Source organism: Carcharhinus amblyrhynchos, chromosome 5, assembly GCF_965287045.1.
Source record: "Carcharhinus amblyrhynchos chromosome 5, sCarAmb.v2.hapA, whole genome shotgun sequence".
NCBI classification, from domain to species: domain Eukaryota; kingdom Metazoa; phylum Chordata; class Chondrichthyes; order Carcharhiniformes; family Carcharhinidae; genus Carcharhinus; species Carcharhinus amblyrhynchos.
Window position 1 is genome coordinate 57,331,470 of NC_137328.1, and position 21,430 is coordinate 57,352,899.

Below are 21,430 nucleotides of genomic sequence, written 5' to 3' on the forward strand. Positions count from 1 at the left end.
AGTTTGCACTGCCTGTGTAAGATTTTTATTTCTACAATAGAACTAAAGTTACACTCGAGCTGTGACATCTGTCTTGTGACTGAAGCCCTGCTCCCTTCTATTGTGAGCAACCTTATTCTACAAGAGAGAGAGCAGAATGTCAGTGATTGCATTGCACTGTTTTTGGGTGCTGTGCCTGCCACAGCTGAATTGCTAGATACAGGTGAAAGCAGTGGAAGCTGGGTATGAAGTTGGCAGTATTAGAATGAGTGTGAGGGTGATGTGAAGTATCTGAGTGCTAGGGGTAAATCTCAATGCCAGGGGGAGCTGATGAGTGAGTGATAGACTGTGGTGCATCGAGCAACGTTAGGGGTTGTAATTGACCTAAATCACCTGCATGAGGCCACTAAACTTCATATGGAACTGAGTCCTGGTTACTTAGGCCAAATGCCTTCAACATGTTTCCAATATCTTTAGCGGCTGTTTCACCTTCTCCTGGTCATTTCTATCATGAAGGACTCCAGCACCACGCTTGTAAACCTAAGAGCCTGCTCTTGTCCTTGATGTTCCACTTATGCAAGCTGCTACGTGGAGTCAGTGTCAGTACAGAGAGCAAGCAGAAGTTTCCTTCCACTGAGTTCAGCTCCCCATGAAAAGAAACAGGCTGTTTGCACTGCTGTGTCAAGATGTACTGACCACCTTGCTGAGCACTCAGGCAAGCGTCAGCTCAGGCCATCTGTGTAAATGAGGAGATACCTCCAAGTTTGTATGTTGCTCATCTCAGCAGCAATGAATGTGGTCATCCCTGGGAATGGACAATAACCAATTTTTAGCCCCTTCAGGCTAACAGAAATAGGACAAAGAGTAGGCCATTCAATCCTTCAAGTCGACTCCATCATTTGATAAGATCATGACTGATCTAAGTACACTTTCCTGCCTTATCTCCATAACCCTTAATTCCCCTACTGAATAAAAACCTATTGATCTCAGCTTTGAAAATGTTCAAGGACTTGGCCTCCTGGGAGAAAGAACTCCAAAGATTCACCGTTCTTTGAGAGAAGAAATTCTTCCTCAAATCCATTGTAAATAACCACCCCCTTATTCTGTGACTATTTCCTCTGGTCCTACAGTCTCCCATGAGTGGAAATATCCTCCCAACATTTAACCTGTCTAGTCCCTTAAGAGCTTCATTTGTTTCAATCCTATCACTTCTTGTTCTTCTGAACTCTGAGAAGTACAGGCGCAACCTGTTTAATTTTTCCTCATATGGCAGTCCCTCCATTACTCGGGATCATCCTAGTGAACCTCCTCTGCACTGTTTCCAGTGCTAATATATGTCTCCTTAAATATTGTACCGGAATTGTTTGCTGTGACAGTGCATCACCCACCAGCTGGAAGTTAGTGACGAACCTGCCTCTGCCATCCCAGGAAGCCATGACCAGATTTTACATTGGTCAGGATATTAACTACCTTATGGCTAATTAAGGGCTTCCTTGTCCTCTTGCCCACACCTCCCCCCCCTCCTCCATCTGAACCTACAGCCAATCTGGCAGTCTTGCCGGGTGGCGGAGACACTCCTCACCGTCATTAAAATACCAGTCATGGTAACAGGAAACCGTTAATTGGCCACAAGGGTCATTGAACCAAAGGTAAATAGGTTGTCTGCCGCCTACTAAGCTGGAGATAAAATCCAGCAGAGGTAAGGAGGTTTGTGCACGATACTTCCCCACCGCCGCCGCTGCCCCCCCACCCCCCCCCCCACCACCATGCTGCAAATTTTATACACCTCCATCGCCTGTCACTTCTGACATGATGTGGATATGCCGGCGTTGGACTGGCGTAAACACAGTAAAAAGTCTGACAACACCAGGTTTTAGTCCAACCTATTGATAATATACTCACAAGCTTTCGGGGTTAGTCCCTTCGCCTGACGAAGGGACTAACCCCGAAAGCTTGTGAGTATATTATCAAATAAATAGGTTGGACTAAAACCTACTTCTGACATGAAGCAGAGGATAAAATTTCAGCCTGCGTTTTCTTTTGCTTCAGAACCAGCAATGAGCACCACCTGCTGGAGAAAAGGAGTCTATTCCCTACTCATATGAACCAACATCCAATCTTTAGATTACTTTCACTTTGTGATGAATAATGAGCATGTTGGACAATTTATTTCACACATCAGCTTGTTAAGTAAAAATCTATATTAATTCAAATTGACTTGGATTCACCTAATATAGCCCTTGAGTACTTGGTGGGTGAGGAGTTGGAGTGGAGGGAGAAATAGCTGCTAATGTGAATTAGACTTACTCAGTTTGGAATCGACATGCAATTTAACCCATTTGACAATCATGAAGTGGGTAAGTCTAATAAGTCCTCATGCAAGAAAAAATTAAAAGAGAGAGAAGGAGCCTTTAGAGTCATTTGGAGTAAAATGTCTGTGTGTCTTTGTGTGTGTGTGTGTGTGTGTGTGTGTGTGTGTGTGTGTGTGTGTAAGAACATACGAATTAAGAGCTGGAGTAGGCCACTCAGTCCTTCGAGCCTGCTCTGCCATTCAATAAAATCATGGCTGGTCTGATTGTAAACTCAACCCACATTCCTGCTGACCCGCACCCCCACTTCCCCAGATAACCTTTAACCCCCTTGTCAATAAGTAATTCATTGAACTCTGCCTCAGAAATATTCAATGGGCCCGATTCTCCCTCCCATCGCGACGATCTAGCTTTTTGGCTTGTTGGGTTGGGAGCTGCGTGTGTCGGCCATTTCGCGGAGAGCATGCCCAGTTGGGACCACACTGGAAACAGGTGGGAAGACCAAGTCTGTGAATTTAATCTGTTTTAAATGTAATTTAAATGTCATTATCGGGCCCGGAACTGAATTCTCCAGACCCGATGCCGTCTCCCACTCTGCCAGGAGTATTCAGGGAACTAGTGGGAGACCCTCCTGGAATGAAAGGAGGGACATTCGGGGCCCCAGGGGTCAGATGGTGGGTGGGGTGCCCCCTAGGCTTGGGCCTGCATTGCACAGAGAGTCAGAGATTCGAATCTGAACTCCCACTGAAAAAACAATCGTGAATTACACCATTTTTCCAGCCAATTCAGCCCTAGAATATTTTTGGGAGAATCGGGCCCAATGGGTTGAGCTATGAGGAGAGGCTGAATAAACTAGGCTTGTACTCGTTAGAGTTTAGAAGAATGAGGGGAGATCTCATTGAGACGTATAAGATGATGAATGGGATGGATAGGATAGAGGTGGAGAGACTCTTCCCGCTCAAAAAAGACAGTAGGACTAGGGGGCACAGCCTCAAGATAAAGGGGGGGCGGTTCAGAACGGAGTTGAGGAGGAACTTCTTCACTCAAAGGGTGGTGAATCTCTGGAATTCTCTGCCCGTTGAAGTGGTGGAGGCTACCTCGCTAAATATTTTTAAGAAGCGGGTTGATGGGTTTTTGATAAGAGAGGGGATTAAGGGTTACGGGGAGAGGGCAGGAAGGTGGAACTGAGCCACAACAGATCAGCCATGATCTTATTGAATGGTGGGGCAGGCTCGAGGGGCTAGATGGCCTACTCCTGCTCCTATTTCTTATGTTCTTATGACTCTGTTTCCACTTCATTTTGAGGAAGCAATTTCCAAAGGCTTCCCAACCTTTGAGAACAAAAAAATTGCTTTATCTCTGACTTTAATGAGCAGCCCCGTGTACTTAAACACCGACCCCTCACTCTACATTCTCCCACAAGAGGAAACATCCTCTCCACATCCAACCTGCCAACAACACCAAGGATCTTTTAAGGTTTTAATCAAATCACATCTTACTGTTTTAAACTTTAGTGGATATAAGCCTAAACTTGCCAAACTTTCCTCAGAAGACAACCTGCCCATTCCTGGTATTAGTAAACATTCTCTGAACTGCTTCTAATACATAAATAAGGAAACCACATGCTATACGATACTCCAAATGTGATCTCACGCTCTTCCACCTTCTACCATCAAGAAAAGGTACAAAAGTCTGGGATCACCTACCAACTGACTGTATGTAAGATGGGGTTCATTTTATTTTTGATGGCCAAGGATGTAGGTACAAATGCACAGGTACACGTCCAGGAAGTGAACACACTACCGATTCAGAATAGCTTCTTTCCTGCTGCCATTAGAGTTTTGAATGGACTTACTTTATATTAAGTTGATCTTTCTCTACAACCTAGCTATGACTGTAACACTACATTCTGTACCCTCTCCTTTCTTTCTCTTCTATCTACTCTGTGAATGATATGCTCTGCATCATGCGCAGGAAACAACACTTTTCACTGTATATCAGTATGTGTGAAGATAATAAATCAAATCAATACCCTATACAACTGAAGCATAACCTCCCTACTTCCATAATTACTTCCCCTTGCAATAAATGATAACATTCTGTTAGCTTTCTTAATTATTTTCTGTACCTATATACTAACCTTTTGTAATTCATGCACTAGGACACTGAGATCCCTCTGCACCTCGGAGCTCTGCATCCTCTTATCATTTAAGATAATTATTCTACCTGCCAAAATAAAGAATTTTACGTTTGCCCACATTATACTCTATTTGCCAGATCCTTGCCCATTCAGTTCACCCATCTATGTCCTTTTGCAGCCTGTTTATGTCCTCTTCACAATTTACTTTCCTAACTAGCTTTGTGTCATTCACAAATTAACAACCATACCTCCAGTACCTTCATCCAAGCTATTTCTGTAAATTGTAAAAGGTTGAGACCCCAGCACTGATCCTTGTGGCATACCACTTGTTACATCCTGCCAAACAGAAAAATCCCACATGTTCTGTTTCTAGTAAATAATAATGAAATTGTCCATTCAGTTTTTTTCCTGTTACTGTTTATTTTTATCCAAGATCTGTAACAGGCTGTTATTACTTGATGTAGTCACATTGGCTGAATATGGGTTATATTTTTGATTATTTTGTGAATAAAAATATTTTTTTCTTTCTTTTTGGCATCTTGAAATTCATCCTCCCTATTACAACTGTGTTAGAAGATGCCATGGACTGCTCAGGCCTGAAAGTTCCACTCCTTTTCCCACTGTCCTGTAGAGCTATGCACAGCCTTGGTTTGGCATCTTTGTACGCATGCCATAGTTGATTAGGTGGAACAGAATTAGGAAAACATTTGTCCCTTTTGCTAATATCTAATTCTACTTTGCTGCTGTAGGTTTGCACGTTTCATTTTTTAAATAATTGAGTTAGCAAATGTTCAATCCAGGCAAGTATCTATAATTATACAAGGTAGGAAACGTACTAATATTTCTGAGGATCAAAAATGCTCCAAGGGAATATTATTTAGACTGTGGAATGGTAAGCATATGAATGGTGGGATTCATTCAATGTTAGAAAATAAGAAATGGTTTGCTTTGGTAAAAAGAGAAATAATGGATATCAAAGATTATCTGTCTTTAATGCAGTTAGTGAAAGAGATGTTTGTTTCTAAATAGGTTAACCATGAATAATACGTGGGGGCATGTGGAAGAGCAGAGAGACTTGGGCCTTTAGGTGAACAAGGCATTAGTATTTCAAGTGGATAATGCCATTAAGATGATATCTAATGGAATTTTGTCACAAACAAATAATTTAACATAATAAGCTAAGCATTCTAAAATGATGGGCTGGAGTTTCATGGAGGAGGTAGAAAACTTATGGACCCAGCAGACCCTTTAAAAGGACCTCCAATGCGTATTTTTCACTTTGGGGAGTGCAAGCAGAATTGAATCATGCCACTGTCTTCAAAAACATGTCAGAGACAACAGGGACGGGATGATGGCAGGCCAGCAGGCTGGAGTGCCCACCTCCTTTTACTGGGTCATCAGCCAGTTTTAAAGATGAATATCAGAATCTCAAATGCTAATCCTTCACTCGCATCCATCCCCCATGTTCCCTCCATATTCCCTCATGCCCATGATGTATTCCCCCCACAGCCAGTCATTCAATATATAGACAGACCTCAGGATACATGTTTTTGAAATGGAGATGAGAAAAAAGCTCTAACAATTTAATTTACTCACTAATTTTACTCAAACACACATTATACCAAAAAAAATCTCATTCATAAAACCCCCAAAAATTATATCCCCCAACTGGTCAACCAATTTAAACAAACAATAATCACTTTCCCTAACTACATTCAAGACCGGTAATCTTTGATAACCTCTATTAATTGTTAATCAAAATGTGAACACAGGCCCCTACTGAAAAATGTGCTTCTGAACCTTTTGAACTCAGCCAAGCATTCATAAATGGGCCCAGTTGTAACAACAAAACTTGAGAAATGAAAACAATGGAGTCAATAGAAACTGAAAAGCCAGATGGCCTTTTCCCCCTAAAAGAAATCAGATATCTTGTCATTCAAAGCAGTTCAGGAGTAAGTGGGGCTTTGGTTTTACCTAAGTAAAAGCTGATGAAGGACTTCTTCATTTTAAAAGGATAAGGGTATTTAAATAATTTCAAATTATTACACTAAAGATCCCAAGCAGCATTTTCTTCAGTTTTGAATCCATAGTAGCACTTATTTGAAAAGTACTTAAATGCGTTGCCACAAATTCCCAATGCTGGTCAACTTACCTTGCAAGACAGAACCCTATGGTTAATCAGTAAAACACATCTAACAAACAATGCAGCATCTAGTTTTTGGAACTAGTTTTTGGGGGAGGCTATCAGCAGGGGTGGGGTGTAGAATCAGAAGTAGCAATCCTCTGGGGATAGGGGGAATTTTGTGATCAGGGCGCTGATCGAGGGGAGTGGGTGGCCTGATTTCCACGCTTGTTTACCAGCCCCCGGCCTCCAAAAAATGAAATAGTGCTCTCCACAGTGACCAGAGGAACACTTTCGGCCCCTTACCAAAGAGGGGCATCCCCCACCCACAAATAACGAGTGAAACCCCCTCCACAGCACTCAAGCATCAGGGTTGCACAACTCAACCAATCTCCAACTCAGCATCCCTTCTCCCTCAGACCCTCCATTCAAGCCTCTTTTCACCTTGGATCCCCCACTCCCCCTCGGGCGCATCCCCCACTCATGCCCATCCCCCATTCAGGCCCCTTCAGGTAAAGAATGTTGGCAGTGCCCTTGGTGCACTGCTCCCTTGCATACATGTGTCAATAATGAAGTACTTTCTCTCAATATTGAATTTGAGTAGTGTCAGAATCCCACTCCGTAATTAAGTCATTTATCCTCCACCCACCAGACACCATAGTCTGGTGCCTTGGGTCACAAGGGGGCTCGAGGAGGTAAGTCCAGTGGTCATTTGCCCTCTGCTGCTGTCAGATTGCAGGGAACGGGCCCATTGAGGGTTCTGGGAGTTGGAATGGTGCAGATTGGGAGCAAGGGGTTGACCCTGCCACTCTGACTAGGATGGAAGTGTCATGGCTGGACTGTTTCTTCTAGCCCTGGCAAACTTGAAGATCACCCCTGGCATGATGATTTCAGGCAGCCTTGTGACCAATATCCTATATTAGCTGGGATGAGTCTAAAGTGGTAACTTTAACTTCCTTGGCCCTGGCCACCTGGCAGCCTTTAATATCACTGTAGCACTCTATTCTGCAGCAGAGATTTTCCTTTCTACCTGTCAGAATCTGCAGGTGAGATCAGACCCCTTTGAAGTCATCTGACGGAGAGGAGATGTCATTTCCACCTGGGGCTGGGGGAGGGTGGTTTCCAGTTTGCCCAGCTTTGCAGACAGCCCCAATGTGTGCACACAACTTTGATTTGAGGTTGATATGGCTTCCCAGCAAGCAGAAATCATTGAAGCCCTCACCATTACACTTGAGGCATTTGATCTGTAATAGATTCAATGTGCAGTGCCTCGTAAAAGATTCAGCTGTCAGATCAAGGGATTTCTATCAGCCTCCAGCCAACTGTGTTTATTCAGATTTGCCTTCACAGTTGACTGTACCTCAAGTTCCCCATTGATCCTGACCACAACTTGGACAGAGTCTAATCCTGATTGACAGCCTGTGGTTTCACTTCCTCTTGGTTTAACACTCTAGGTTCTTGTTTGTGAGGATTTATGTCAAAGCCTGTCTGGTGCAGATCCTGCTGGGGAGGTGGGTAATTTGCAAGGCCTGTTTGACTCACGTTGCAGGCCCACTCATTGTATTTGAATGTGTGTATTTGAATATTAATAGGCTTCCTGCCCACCCTGGCTGGGAACCCGATCGACACTGATGGCATGACCTGGGAGGGTTGCAGTATGTTTGATGCCCAGTTGAAAATCCCCTTCCTGCTGACCCCTCATTTTAAAAGCCATCATGGTTCACAATCAGGTCTAGCTGGCCCAGACCATTGTCTCTCCATTGTCTGTCTGTGAACCCTGAACAGAAGGAACTATGTGGTAGTATCAGAGAAACTCGCACCTTGTTATACTTGAAGAGCCACTAAAAGCACAGTGTGGGCTGCACAGACAAAATTCAAGAGAGCTATACAAAGATCATGTGGACTTCATAACACAGGTTGGCCAGCCGGAGTCTAACCATCTGCTCGGACAAAGGGCCCCACAACCTTCCCTTCAGTTCTTAATGGTTGAAACATTTAACTATCTTGGTGACACAGATGAGGGATAGACATCGCTTGTCAAAAACAATACAGAGAGGTGGAAGTCACACAACTGGACCTCTAATTTATGAAACCAGTATTGCCTTGTGGAAATGCAAGCTCAGTCTGCTGTTTACCAAACTACATGCAGCTTCACGGCATAGGAGCTGTCTGCCAGATTTGGACATGTGGCCCACATCTACATTCCATCCACTAGAAATTCTATACCATGACCTACAAAACTGATTCATCTCTGCATGCCTACCTCATTGTGTGGAGTCAACACCATCAGAAAAGTGACGTAACCAGCATTGGTTTTCAGCTCTGACTTCTGTGAAGAATTTTGCTTCAGGACTCTGGAACTCATGTGAAACAGTAATTACTTTCTCTGTCAACTTTTCTGTGTAATTTTTTAAAGTTTTCTCTATCCTTTTACTGTAAGAATTCACACTTGGCAAATTCTGCTATTGCAAAGTATCTGGAAATACTCTGGTGTATTTTTGGAGTGGTGGTGAGTTCCTTTGTTTGCCAAAGTGTTTCTGGATTGTCACATGGATAGCAGAAATGAACGTGACCTATCCAAACAATGTTTGTAACAGGAATGGGCCATGGTGGGTGGGGGGCAGTGGGCAGTGGCAATACCTTTGGGTCTGTAGCATTACACTGAGCAGAGACTGCACAGAGACTTGGAACCTCTGCACCATGTCCTTTGCCAAGTTGGTCCTGGCTTCTCTACGTTCCTCTTTTGAATGTGCTGCAGCTAAACCTATCTGCTACCTTGTCCTCCAGTGAACTGGCAAACAAACTGTCCTTTCTCTTGATCTGGCTGCATGCCACTTCTACACGGTTGCCTTATGACATGCTGGTCTCAACTCTATGCTCACTTTTAAGGAATGTGCAGTGTCAGTTTCTGAGCTGGTGTTTGAGAGTGTCAGATTAATTGATCTTTTGTTTGTACCAGTCTGTTGCTCTCTCTCCTCCTGGGAAAGCAGCAGTTCTTGGATGTCTGAAAGCAGGAAATCAAAAGAGGAAGGCTGGTGAAAGTGATGGAGAATGGGATGGGGAGTAAGAGATTCATGGTCACATGATTAGCTTGCTGATCAGGTCAGCTTAGTGAGATTGTGCTGGGAATTGAGAAGGGGCACAAAATAGAAACATAATATAATCATAGAATCTACGGCATGGAGATAGACCAATTTGGGTTGAAGGGCCTACACCGACCAAAAAGCCCATCTAAGTTAACCCCATTTGCCTGAATTTGGCTCATAGCCCTCTAAACATTTCCTGTCTATGTATCTGTCCAAATGTTTTTTAAATGTTGTCAATGTCCCTGCCTCAACCACTTCCTCCAGCAGCTCATTCCACATACGTACCTTAATGTTTTCAGAAATGCGAGATGCCACAGGCTCTGTTACAGCTGGTATCATGATGTTGAGAATCTTCTCCATCAGGCTCAGAAGATTTGATGTCCACGTTCCTTATGGTTTTGCTCTGTTCCCTTCTACTTTTGCCTACCTTGTCCTGCAGCAGAGAGGACAGTATGACAGTGATTATGTAGTATTGTGTTTGGCGTATGCGCCTGCCATTGCTGAATAGCTAGAGATGTATGGACACCAAGAGGTAGGCTGGCAGAATAAATAGGTGTGTGAGGGTGAAATGGAATGGCTGGATGTTCCGGTGTGGGTCCTTCATGCCAGGGAGTGCTGATGGATGAACAATAGGGTTGTGGTGCATTGTGTGTGGTGGTGTGGTGGTTTTGACATGTATGATGTTACTTTTAGCTTGACCATCCAGGTGAAGTCATCAGACTTTTCATGACAATGTTGTCAGGTCCTTGCATTTAGACTCAGGGAGTTCACCTCTCTGGCATCACCTCTCACTTCCTTCTCAGGGTCTCTTGGCCCCTGTGTGACTTTGGAGTCTATTCTGCTGCCCATCTCTAATGCCTCTAGCACCATACACAACCCACGGATCTCTCTATTTGCCCTGTTGTTCCACTTAAATTCCTTTTAACATATGGAAATGTTATTTAGTGCAACATTCTTTTCAGAGGGATAGCCTGTCTTTAAGAACAGCAAGCTGGCTGCATTACATGCACTCAGAAGAATGCTCTTTGACCTTTGCTGAATGCAGAGGCAGCAGCCAACATGAAGAGGAAGTCAGCAGTGAGGGACAAGCTTGGCCCCATGCAACAATCATGGGAATGAGATCGGAGTGCCAAGTTTGAGTGTTGCCCATTTCTGATGCAACTGGCACCAGAATGTCACAAATTGCAGCCTCTACGTCCAAAGATGGAGTAGATAAATTTTTAGCCACAAAACTCCTGCAAGATCCTCCGTAAATTCATTCTCCTTTTATATTTGCCCTGCTGACATTTATCATGACTCATTTCCAGGTAGGACATTGCTGGTGGCAGTTAGATAATATCCAATGGTTAGAATTGCCTTGGTCTCTTGTTGCCTGTTAACAAATCAAAACAAATTCCTTGATAAAAATGCACCCCAAGTTTAAATGCACTTCAAAATTCCTGTTTCTGTTAATTTATGTGAAAATGTTGCCATGATTATATAGTGAAATTTCACTGCTTTTATTTTACTTTGCTAAACTTAATGAAGACAGAATTTTACCTCATGTTTCTCCATTATTTATTGAAACCCATCTTAACTTAAACTGTTTTTATTTAATCTTGGTTTCATAATTTGTTGGAAGTTCCAAAATAATGTCCTAAAAGCAATGAATAAATCACTAGCATTGTATTGTGTTATATTAAGATTCTTGGAATGATGGTTACATTTCAGGATATAAATGACAAGCGTATTCCAATGTCCGAAGCTCCCTAACCAAATTAGTTCAGTTTCTGCTTATTTAATCATGACTGAGCTTGTGAAATCAAAGGAACTTAGTTCAACATTAACAGAATAATGTATTGAATGTTCCATTCTATATTGGTCCTATTTTTATAGATAAATGGCTCTTCAGCAGACATATCACGAGCATTACCATGAAAAATGTCTTGATTCATCTTTTATGTAGTCATAAAATACATGGCTACATAATATGTTGTGGGGGGTGGGGGGGAGTTCCAGGATTTGGATCCATTGACAGGAAAGGAATACAGATTCAGTGGTAGTACTGTCATTGAATGTCAAGGGCAGATGGTTGGATTCCCTCTTGTTGGAGATGGTCTTTGCTTAGCACTTGTGTGGCGTGAATGTTAGTTGCAATTTATCAGAGGAGTTGCGAATGGCACTGAACATGGTGCAACCATCAGTGAACATCCCCAGGTCTGATCTTGTGTTGAGGAAATGGTCATTGTTGAAGCGGCTGAGGGTGGTTGGGCCTATGACACCACCCTGAAGAACTTTTGCAGTGATATCCTGGAGCTGACTTCACTGGCCTCAAACAACCTATCATCTTCCATTAGGTTAAGTATGACTCTAGCTGTTGGAGTGTTTTCTCCCTGATTTTCTATTTACTTCAATTTTACTCTGGCTCCTTGATGCCATGCTTGTTCAAATGTTTTCTTAATGTCAAGGGCAGTCATTCTCGTCTCAACTCCGGAATTCAGCTTTGTGTCCATGTGGAATGCAAACTGAGCATCAGTAAGCAGGCTGTTGTTGATCAAATGCTGCTTGCTAGCACTGTTGACAACAGATCCAAAGCTTTACTGATAATTGAGTATAGACAGATGGGGTGGTAATTGGCTGGGTAGCACATGTTCTGTCTTTTGTGGACTGGACATATCTGTGAAATCTTCCACATTATTGTGTAAATACTAGTGGTGTAGCTGTACTGGAGCAACTGGGCTTTAGGTGTGGTTAGTTCTGGTGCACCTGTCTCCAGAATTATTGCTGGGATGTTGCCAGGGTCCTAAGCCTTTGATCAGTCCCAGACCTTTTGTTGCTGTTCTGCGATCTGCCCTAACTTGGGGGCATCGGGAGGTGGTGGGGAGTCGGGGCGGTGGTGTTGGGAGAGAAGGGGGCTGTTGCTGCAACAGCAGAGGGAGGAATTTACAATGATGGGGTAACATGAAACTTAGTAGACTGAGATGGAGAGTTTTGATCTTGGCCACAAGCAGTCCTTGGAGAAGAAGTTACCTTTTCCCCTCAAGTTACCTGATTTACCAAGCCCTGGGAAACTTGGAACAGTTAGGGTTAAACCTGAGAACAGTCTGAATATTATAATTAAATAATCAACCCACCTGGCTTTGAACTCACCCATTTTTGGGGGTTAAAATTACCACCTTTGCTTCTGAGAATGATTTTATATATTTGTTTTGCTTACCTGTGTCAGAAAGAATGATGGCCTGTGTTTTTGATGGAACATTCCATTGTGCTTCTTTTACAAACTTTGTTTCGTTTTCTTTAGTGGAGTTGTGCATTCCTGTCTCACTTCTGCACCCGTACTTAGATTTGAAACTTAAATTGTAGTCATTATGAATCATGATACTGGAGATCATCTTGTTTCTAAAAATAACTTGAGACACATTCTGCAAGTATGCAGAGGTTCCACACCAGAGCTACAACATTTGATTAATGAAGCTCTAGTTCTCCTTCAGAAATCCATTAAAGTAATTTTCAGATTTTTTTTTTAAAATGTCTGTAGGTCAACTAATACAAATCGACCACAATCAGCTGATGACTGTAGAAAATCCAGAAAAAAGACACTTCAGCAGGATGGCCCTACAGCTGGTATGAGATTACAACTTTCGTAACACCTTATCTCTCTGTAGTTCTTTTCTCTTACACCAGTAGATCCAGAGCTTCCCTTGGGAGACAGGACAGGTCCAGTGTTATCAGTAATTAGGGTTTCACGTGTCCTTGCATTCCATTTCAATTCCCCATCATGATAAACAAAAGATGGTCCTTTTTAGTGGAGTGTGAAAAGCCTTGGCAGGAACTTGATGACTGGAAACTACCTCAGGTTGGATATTTTGGATTTATTTTGTCACTTTAACCAACCTGTACCTAACACCATGAGCTGCATTAAATACCACCATGTATTTTTATTAAGGGCTGATAAAACTCCCAATTATTTGCCAGGTGCAACAAAATCCAGTGCTGCAACTAACAGGAATATTCTATTGGTGAAAGTGTCTGCCACTATTGTTAATATTAGCCCCTCCATATACAACAAAGAGCAACTATTGAGGGATGTGTTACTGCTGAATATTCCAGAAATAGCGTGAATAGAATGGGTTTCATTCTACTGAGGGGGCCATGGTCTAATAATCTTCAGTTCACAAGCTTTCCTTTCCCTATTGCCTTGGCTCTTCCAGTTAGAATCTTTGGTCTCTGCTCTTTGTAATATTTTTGAGATGATCAACTTCACATCTACAGACTGTCAATTACCTTTTTAAAAATTAGTTAGAATTGAATATTCTTATCAATATTCTGTTTTCTGTTATTGGTAGCTTTATTTTTGGGGGAATTTAAAGTACTTTAAACAATCAAATGATGTCTCTCTCTCTCTCTCTCTCTCTCTGACGTTAGTGCTTGCAACAAAGAGCAAGAGGCCATGGAGGCAGCCAACCAAAAGGCCTGTAAGTGCTCATGTTCTACATAGTAAGGAGGCATCACAAAGAACACCAACATCTAGAGCACTGCTTCAAAATACAGCAGTGGCTTCAATAGCAACAAAAAAACGATGTAAGTTTAAAACAATAAAGCATTTCCGACAAATGGAGTTTATGGGCCTGATTTTAGCATTTTCATTCTAAGTGTTGAATCTGGGCGCAGTTCAGATCTGACTTGGAAATCTGCTTTCAGGCGCTCCCATATGCACTCAGCCCAAACAAAAAAAAAAATCACCGGTCTGAATTACGCTGTAGGCAGGTCTTAGTGCGCCTGAAACAATCAGAGCTCTGAACTGCGCATGCACAGTGAGGAAAAAGAATTGAAAATCACGCCGCTGTCACGTCGCTCCTGGACCATGAGAACCGGATAAAGCGCTCAGGAGTGATGGTCCCCACAGACGTCGTCCCCACCCCTACAACATCACTGTTCCCCTTATCCACCCACCCCCGCTACCAGACTGATTGCAACCCTCTGCCCTTTCCCCCCACCAATTGCCCACAGGGTGGCAATGGACCCCTCTGCCCCCCTGCCTCTGCCCCCTCAGCCAGCCCGGACAATGATCTGGCCTCCCTCCTCCCTCCCTCTCTTCCCCCCAGACAACAATTTGGCCTCCCTATCCCCTCCCGCACCCCCTGCCCCCACCAGACAATGATCTGGCCTCCCTCCTCCCCCGCCCCACCAGAGACATCTGACTTGCCTCCGCTCCCCCTCACCCCCACCCCACCAAAGAATGATCTAGCCTCCCTTCTCTCCCCCCCACCGATCTTAGTCAGAGAGACGTTAGAAACTCTGAACACACTCTTCAGAAACTGGAGAACGTGAAACAGACCTTTGTCGAGCATGTCTGTTTCGTGCTGAATCTGGACGCATGAACACAATGGTAAAGAGAGCAATTCTGATAAAGTTGGGTGGGTAGTTCATTAATTCAATTTAAATGCACGGAAATGCATTTAAATCGCTATTGTGAATCAGATTGTGGCCATTTTCGCGCCTTGGTGAAGTGGGCATCCGGATGGATGCGTTAATGGCCTCACGCCCAACTTTACCACGTTTCCGTACCCAAAAACAGGCATAATGTAATGGTAAAATCGGGCCCTATGTTTTGAAGTTTGGAACAATATTCATTAATATCAAGAAAGATCAGTTAATATGAAGTGACCCTATCAATCTGGCAGTCAAAAATGCAGAAAATTGAAGGTGAGGCAAAACGGCAAAACTAGAAAAAAGACAGTTTGTCATTTTACTTTAAAAAGTTTGATGTACTGAACAATGCACAAACTGCACATTCGTCCCCATCCACCAAAAATATAGGTGAATTATCTGATGACTTAGACTTGCTGATTACTGGAGAAACCACATCGCCTGAAAAAGTTGAACAAGAAATGGAATCTGAAGTGGCATTGGGACTACAAGATACTGCTGATTCTTCTTTTGACGTGAGGGAAGAAACCTACTCTGAAGGCATTGCCTAATGACCAAAATCTGTTCCAGTGGGTACAATACGATATTTTGTACTAAATAAACCAGAAAGCATAGGTAATGTGGAAAGATTGAGGAAAAAAAGTTTGAGGCCAAAAGCAGGTTAGAAGTCTTCATAAGTCCCACTTTCTGAGGATGAAGAGAAATGGGATGATGGAAATTAGACATTGATTGTTTAGGAAGCTCTAAGGCAGACCACTGTGATGTTTGCCAAATGTTCTCTGATCCTAGTAAATGGGAACAAGCCAATGAGTATTCTAATTGGAAAAATGTTGGAAGCAATATTGCTGATCACAAAACTTCCAAAGTCATATTTAAGATACGTATGTGTTTGTTCAAAGATGTAAATTATTTGGAAGAATTGATTCTGTGTTATTGGCTTAGTTTGAAAGGGAGTGTTCTTATTGGAGGAAAATGCTGAGGCATGTTGTTACCACAGTAAAACTGTTGTCTTCTTTGGGATTACCACTAAGGGGACACAATGAGTCGTCATTATCTACCAAAGAGGTAATATTTTAGCATGTCTTGAATATCTCAGTGAATTTGATGAGCTCCTCAGACAGCATTGAGAACGTATCAATATTGTGGCTCAGAGAAGACCAACTTATCCACTCACCAATTCTCCGATGACTTCACCACTATAATGGCAGAGCAGCTCAGAAACCAATTCAATGATGAGGTGAAAGATGCCAAATTCTATTCCATAATAGTTGATTCAACACTAGATGTAAATCAGGTGGACTAATTAATATTAATCTTAAGATACGTGACCAGCAATGGAGAAGTTGTGGAGTGATTTCTTTATTTTTGCCCAGCTACAATCTTGCACAGCTGAGTGTCTGGAGACAACTGTTTTGAAAATCATTGAAAATTTAGGCTTGGAGATAAAAAATTGTTGTGGGTAGACCTTTGATAATGCTGCAAATATGACAGGAAAATATTCAAGTCTACAAAGAAGACTGAACAGTACAAGCCCCTGTGCATTATTCTTTGGTCTGATTTGATTTATTATGGTCACATAATATGCGATATTGGATCTCCTATTGGGAAATGAGTTAGGGCAGGTGATGGATGTGACCGTGAGGGAACACTTTGGAACCATTGATCATAATGCCATTCGTTTCAACCTGATCATGGATAAGGATAGACCTGGTCCTCGGGTTGAAGTTCTGAACTGGAAAAAGGCCAAATTTGATGAAATGAGAAGGGATCTGGGAAGTGTGGATTGGCACAGATTGTTCTCTGGTAAGGATGTAAATGGAAAGTGGGAGGCCTTCAAAGGAGAAATTTTGAGAGTGCAGAGTTTGTATGTTCCTGTCAGGATTAAAGGCAAAGTAAATAGGAACAATGAGCCTTGGTTCTCGAGGGAGATTGTAACTCTGATTAAGAGGAAGAGAGAGTTGTATGAAATGTACAGAACAGGAACAAATCAGATGCTCGAGGAGTATAAAAAGTGCAAGAACCTACTTAAGAGGGAAATCAGGAGGGCTAAAAGAAGACATGAGGTTGCTTTGGCAGACAGAGTGAAGGAAAATCCAAAGAGCTTCTATAGGTATGTAAGGAGCAAAAGGATAGTGAGGGGTAAAATTGGTCCTCTTGAAGACCTAAGTGATAGACTGTGTATGGAACCAAAAGAGATGGGGGAGATACTAAATGGGAAACGGGCATGGAGTCTACGGAAATAGGGCAAATAGGTAGGGAGGTCATGGAACCTTTACAGATCACAGGGAGGAGGTGCTGGCTGTCTTGAGGCAAATCAGAGTGGATAAGTCCCCAGGACCAGACATGGTATTCCCACGGACCTTGATGGAGGCTAGTGTTGAACTTGCAGGGGCCCTGGCAGACATATTTAAAATGTCAGTATTCATGGGGAAGGTGCCGGATGATTGGAAGGTGGCTCATGTTGTTCTGTTGTTTAAAAAAGGTTCCAAAAGAAAACTGGGAAATTATAGGCCAGTAAGTTTGACGTTGGTGGTGGGCAAGTTATTGGAAGGTGTGATAAGGGATAGGATCTACAAATATTTAGATGGACAGGGACATATTAGGGAGAGTCATCAAGGCTTTGTGTGTGGTAAGTCATTTTTGACCAGTCTATTAGAGTTTTTCGAGGCGGTTACCAGGAAAGTGGATGAAGGGAAGGCGGTGGATATTGTCTACCTGTATTTCAGCAAGGCCTTTGATAAGGTCCCTCATGGGAGGTTAGTTAGGGAGGTTCAGTCACTAGGTATGCATCAGGAGGTAGTAAATTGGATTAGTCACTGGCTCAGTGGAAGAACACAGTAAAAAGTCTGACAACACCTGGTTTTAGTCCAACCGATTTATTTGATAGTAAACGCCGGCACATCCATATCAGTGGAAGAAGCCAGAGAGTGGTTGTGGAGGATTGCTTCTCCTGAGTGGGGGCCTGTAACGAGTGGTGTGCCGCAGAGATCAGTGTTGGGTCCATTGTTGTTTGTCATCTATATCAATGATCTGGATGATAATGTGGTAAATTGGATCAGCAAATTTGCTGATGATACAAAGATCGGCGGTGTAATGGATAGTGAGGAAGGGTTTCAAAGCTTGCAGAGGGACTTGGACCAACTAGAAAAATGGGCTGAAAAATGGCAAATGGAATTTAATGCAGACAAGTGTGAGATATTGCACTTTGGAAGGACAAACCAAAGTAGAACGTACAGGGTAAATGGTAGGACTCTGAAGAGTGCAGTTGAACAAAGAGATCTGGGAATACAGGTACAGAATTCCCTAAAAGTGACGTCACAGGTGGATAGGGTCGTAAAGAGTGCTTTTGGTACATTGGCCTTTATAAATCGGAGTATCGAGTATAAAGGGTGGAGTGTTATGATAAGGTTGTATAAGGCATTGGTGAGGCCGAATTTAGAGTATTGTGTACAGTTTTGGTCACCTAGTTACAGGAAGGATGTAAATAAGGTTGAAAGAGTGCAGAGAAGGTTTTGCAAGGATGTTGCCGGGACTTGAGAAGCTGAGTTACAGAGAGAGATTAAATAGGTTAGGACTTTATTCTCTGGAGCGTAGAAGAATGAGGGGAGATTTGATAGAGGTGTATAAGATTTTGATGGGTATAGATAGAGTGACTGCAAGCAGGCTTTTTCCACTGAGGCTAGGGGAGAAAAAAAACCAGAGGGCATGGGTTAAGGGTGAAAGGAGAAAAGTTTAAAGGAAATATTAGGGGGGGCTTCTTCGCGCAGAGAGTGGTGGGAGTGTGGAATGATCTGCCGGATAAAGTGGTAAATGCAGGGTCACTTTTAACATTTAAGAAAAACTTGGACAGATTCATGATTGAGAGGGGTGTGGAGGGATATGGTTCAAGTGCAGGTCAGTGGGACTAGGCAAAAAATGGTTCAGCACAGACAAGAAAGGCCAAAAGGTCTGTTTCTGAGCTGTAATTTCCTGTGGTTCTATGTATTAACTTAAGTGAAAAGTATTGTTTCTTGCACGCTATACAGACAAAACATACCGTTCATAGAGAAGGAAATGAGAGAGTGCAGAATGTAGTATTACAGTCATAGCTAGGGTGTAGAGAGAGATTAACTTAATGCAAGGTAAGTCCATTTAAAAGTCTGACAGCAGCAGGAAAGAAACTGTTCTTGAGTCGGTTGGTACATGACCTCAGACTTTTGTATCTTTTGCCCGACAGAAGAAGGTGGAAGAGAGATTTGTCCAGAGTGCGTGGGTTCCTTAATTGTTCTGGCTGCTTTGCCCTGGCAGTGGGAAGTGTAGACAGAGTCAATGGATGGGAGGCTGATTTATGTGCTGCTTTGAACTATGTTCACAACCTTTTGTAGTTTCTTGTGGTCTTGAGCAGAGCAGGAGCCATATCAAGCTGTGACACAACCAGAAAGAATGCTTTCTGTAAAAGTTGGTGAGAGTCGTAGCTGACATGCCAAATTTCCTTGTTGGGCGTGCTATTGGGGGGGCAGGGCTGAGGGCCATCCCATGTTGTCCCTCACCCTTGCGCCCCCCCCCCCCCCCCCCCCCCCGCCCCCCCCCCCCCCCGCATCGCCCTTGACTCCATTATGGATCAAAAATTGTAACTCAGCTTTGAATATATTCAAATCCACACCTCTGCTGCTAGAGAAGTAGAGAATTCCAAGAATAAAAACTCTGAAAAAATAAATTCCTCTTCATTTCCACCTTAAATGGAAGACTCCTTGTTTTGAAACTGTGCCCCCTCATGCTAGATTCCTCCATGAGGGAAAAGGTCCTTTCTGCGTCTATTATGTCAAGTCTCCTATATTTTTCAATAAATTCACCTCATTCTTCTAAGCGCCAATAAACAAAGGCCCAACCAGCTCAACCTTTCCTCATCAAATAACTCCATCATCCCAGGAAAGCAAGGCAGGATCAGACAGAATCAGCATGGATTTATGAAGAGGAAATCATGATTGAGAAATCTATTGGAATTCTTTGAAAATGTAACGAGTAGAGTTGACAAGCAGAAGCCAGTCAATGTGGTGTATTTGGACTTTAAGAAAGCATTTGAAGTCCCACGCAAGAGATTATCTTGCAAGATTAAAGTGCATGGGATTGGGGAAGTGTATTGAGATGGATAGAAAACTGGTTGGCAGAGAGGAAACAAAGAGTAGGAATTAATGGGTGCTTTTCAAATTGGCAGGCAGTAACTAGTTAGGTGCCACAGGGATTTGCGTTAGCTATTCACAAAATATATAAATGATTTGATGAGGGAACAAAATGTAACATCTCAAAGTTTGCAGATGGTACCAAGTTGGGTGGGAGGGTCAACTATGATGAGGGTGCAGAGATCCTTCAGAATGATCGGGACACGTTGGGTGAGTGGACAAACTGAGATGCAGTATAATTTGGGTAGATGTGAGGTTATTCACTTTGGAAGCAAAAACAAGAAGGCAGATTACTATTTGAATGGCTGTAAATTAGGAGAGGGGAATGTGCAGTGGGACCTGGATGTCCTATGCATCAGTCACTGAAGGTAAGCATGCAGGTGCAGCAGCAGTAAAGAAGGCAGACGGTACGTTGGCCTTCATTGTGAGAGGTTTTGAGTATGTGAGCAGGGATGTGTTGTTGCAATTGTACAGAGCCTTGGTGAGGCCACACCTAGAGTATTGTGTGCAATTTTAGTCTCCTTTTCTGAGGAAGGATGTTCTTGATCTTGAAGGAGTGCAGTGAAGATTTACCAGGCTGATTCCAGGGATGGCAGGACTGACGTATGAGGAGAGACTGACTAAGTTAGGATTGTTTTCTCTGGCATTCAGATGAATGAGGGGAGATCTCATAGAGACTTATAAAATTCAAACACATGATTCTCTGGGAGGCAAGAGAAGTGATTGCAGAGCCTCTGGCTCTGATCTTCAGGTCGTCGTTGGCCTCTGGTATAGTACCGGAAGATTGGAGGTTAGCGAATGTTGTCCCATTGTTTAAGAAGGGGAACAGAGACTTCCCCGGGAATTATAGACCGGTGAGTCTCACTTCTGTTGTGGGCAAGGTTTTAGAAAAAATTATTAGGGATAGGATTTATAGTTATTTGGAGAGTAAAGAATTGATTAGAGATAGTCAGCATGGTTTTGTGGCGGGTAGGTCGTGCCTTACTAACCTTATTGAGTTTTTTGAGAAAGTGACCAAAGAGGTGGATGGGGGTAAGGCAGTTGACGTGGTATATATGGATTTTAGTAAGGCATTTGATAAGGTTCACCATGGTAGGCTTCTGCAGAAAATGCAGATGTATGGGATTGGGGGTGATCTAGGGAATTGGATCAGGAATTGGCGAGCAGATAGGAGACAGAGGGTGGTGGTTGATGGTAAATATTCATCATGGAGTTCGGTTTCGAGT

General features: G+C 42.9%; 1 protein-coding gene across 1 annotated transcript in view; it reads left to right on the plus strand.

The window, feature by feature from the left end:
• The window catches only part of LOC145343539 (uncharacterized), a 102,592-nt gene that overhangs the window by 9,180 nt on the left and 71,982 nt on the right, over positions 1-21,430 (plus strand). Inside the window, exons 5-6 of the mRNA XM_080189789.1 lie at positions 13,154-13,239; positions 14,041-14,196. Of these exons, the coding sequence (XP_080045915.1) occupies positions 13,154-13,239; positions 14,041-14,196 (242 nt within the window). The remainder of the gene's footprint in view (positions 1-13,153; positions 13,240-14,040; positions 14,197-21,430) is intronic.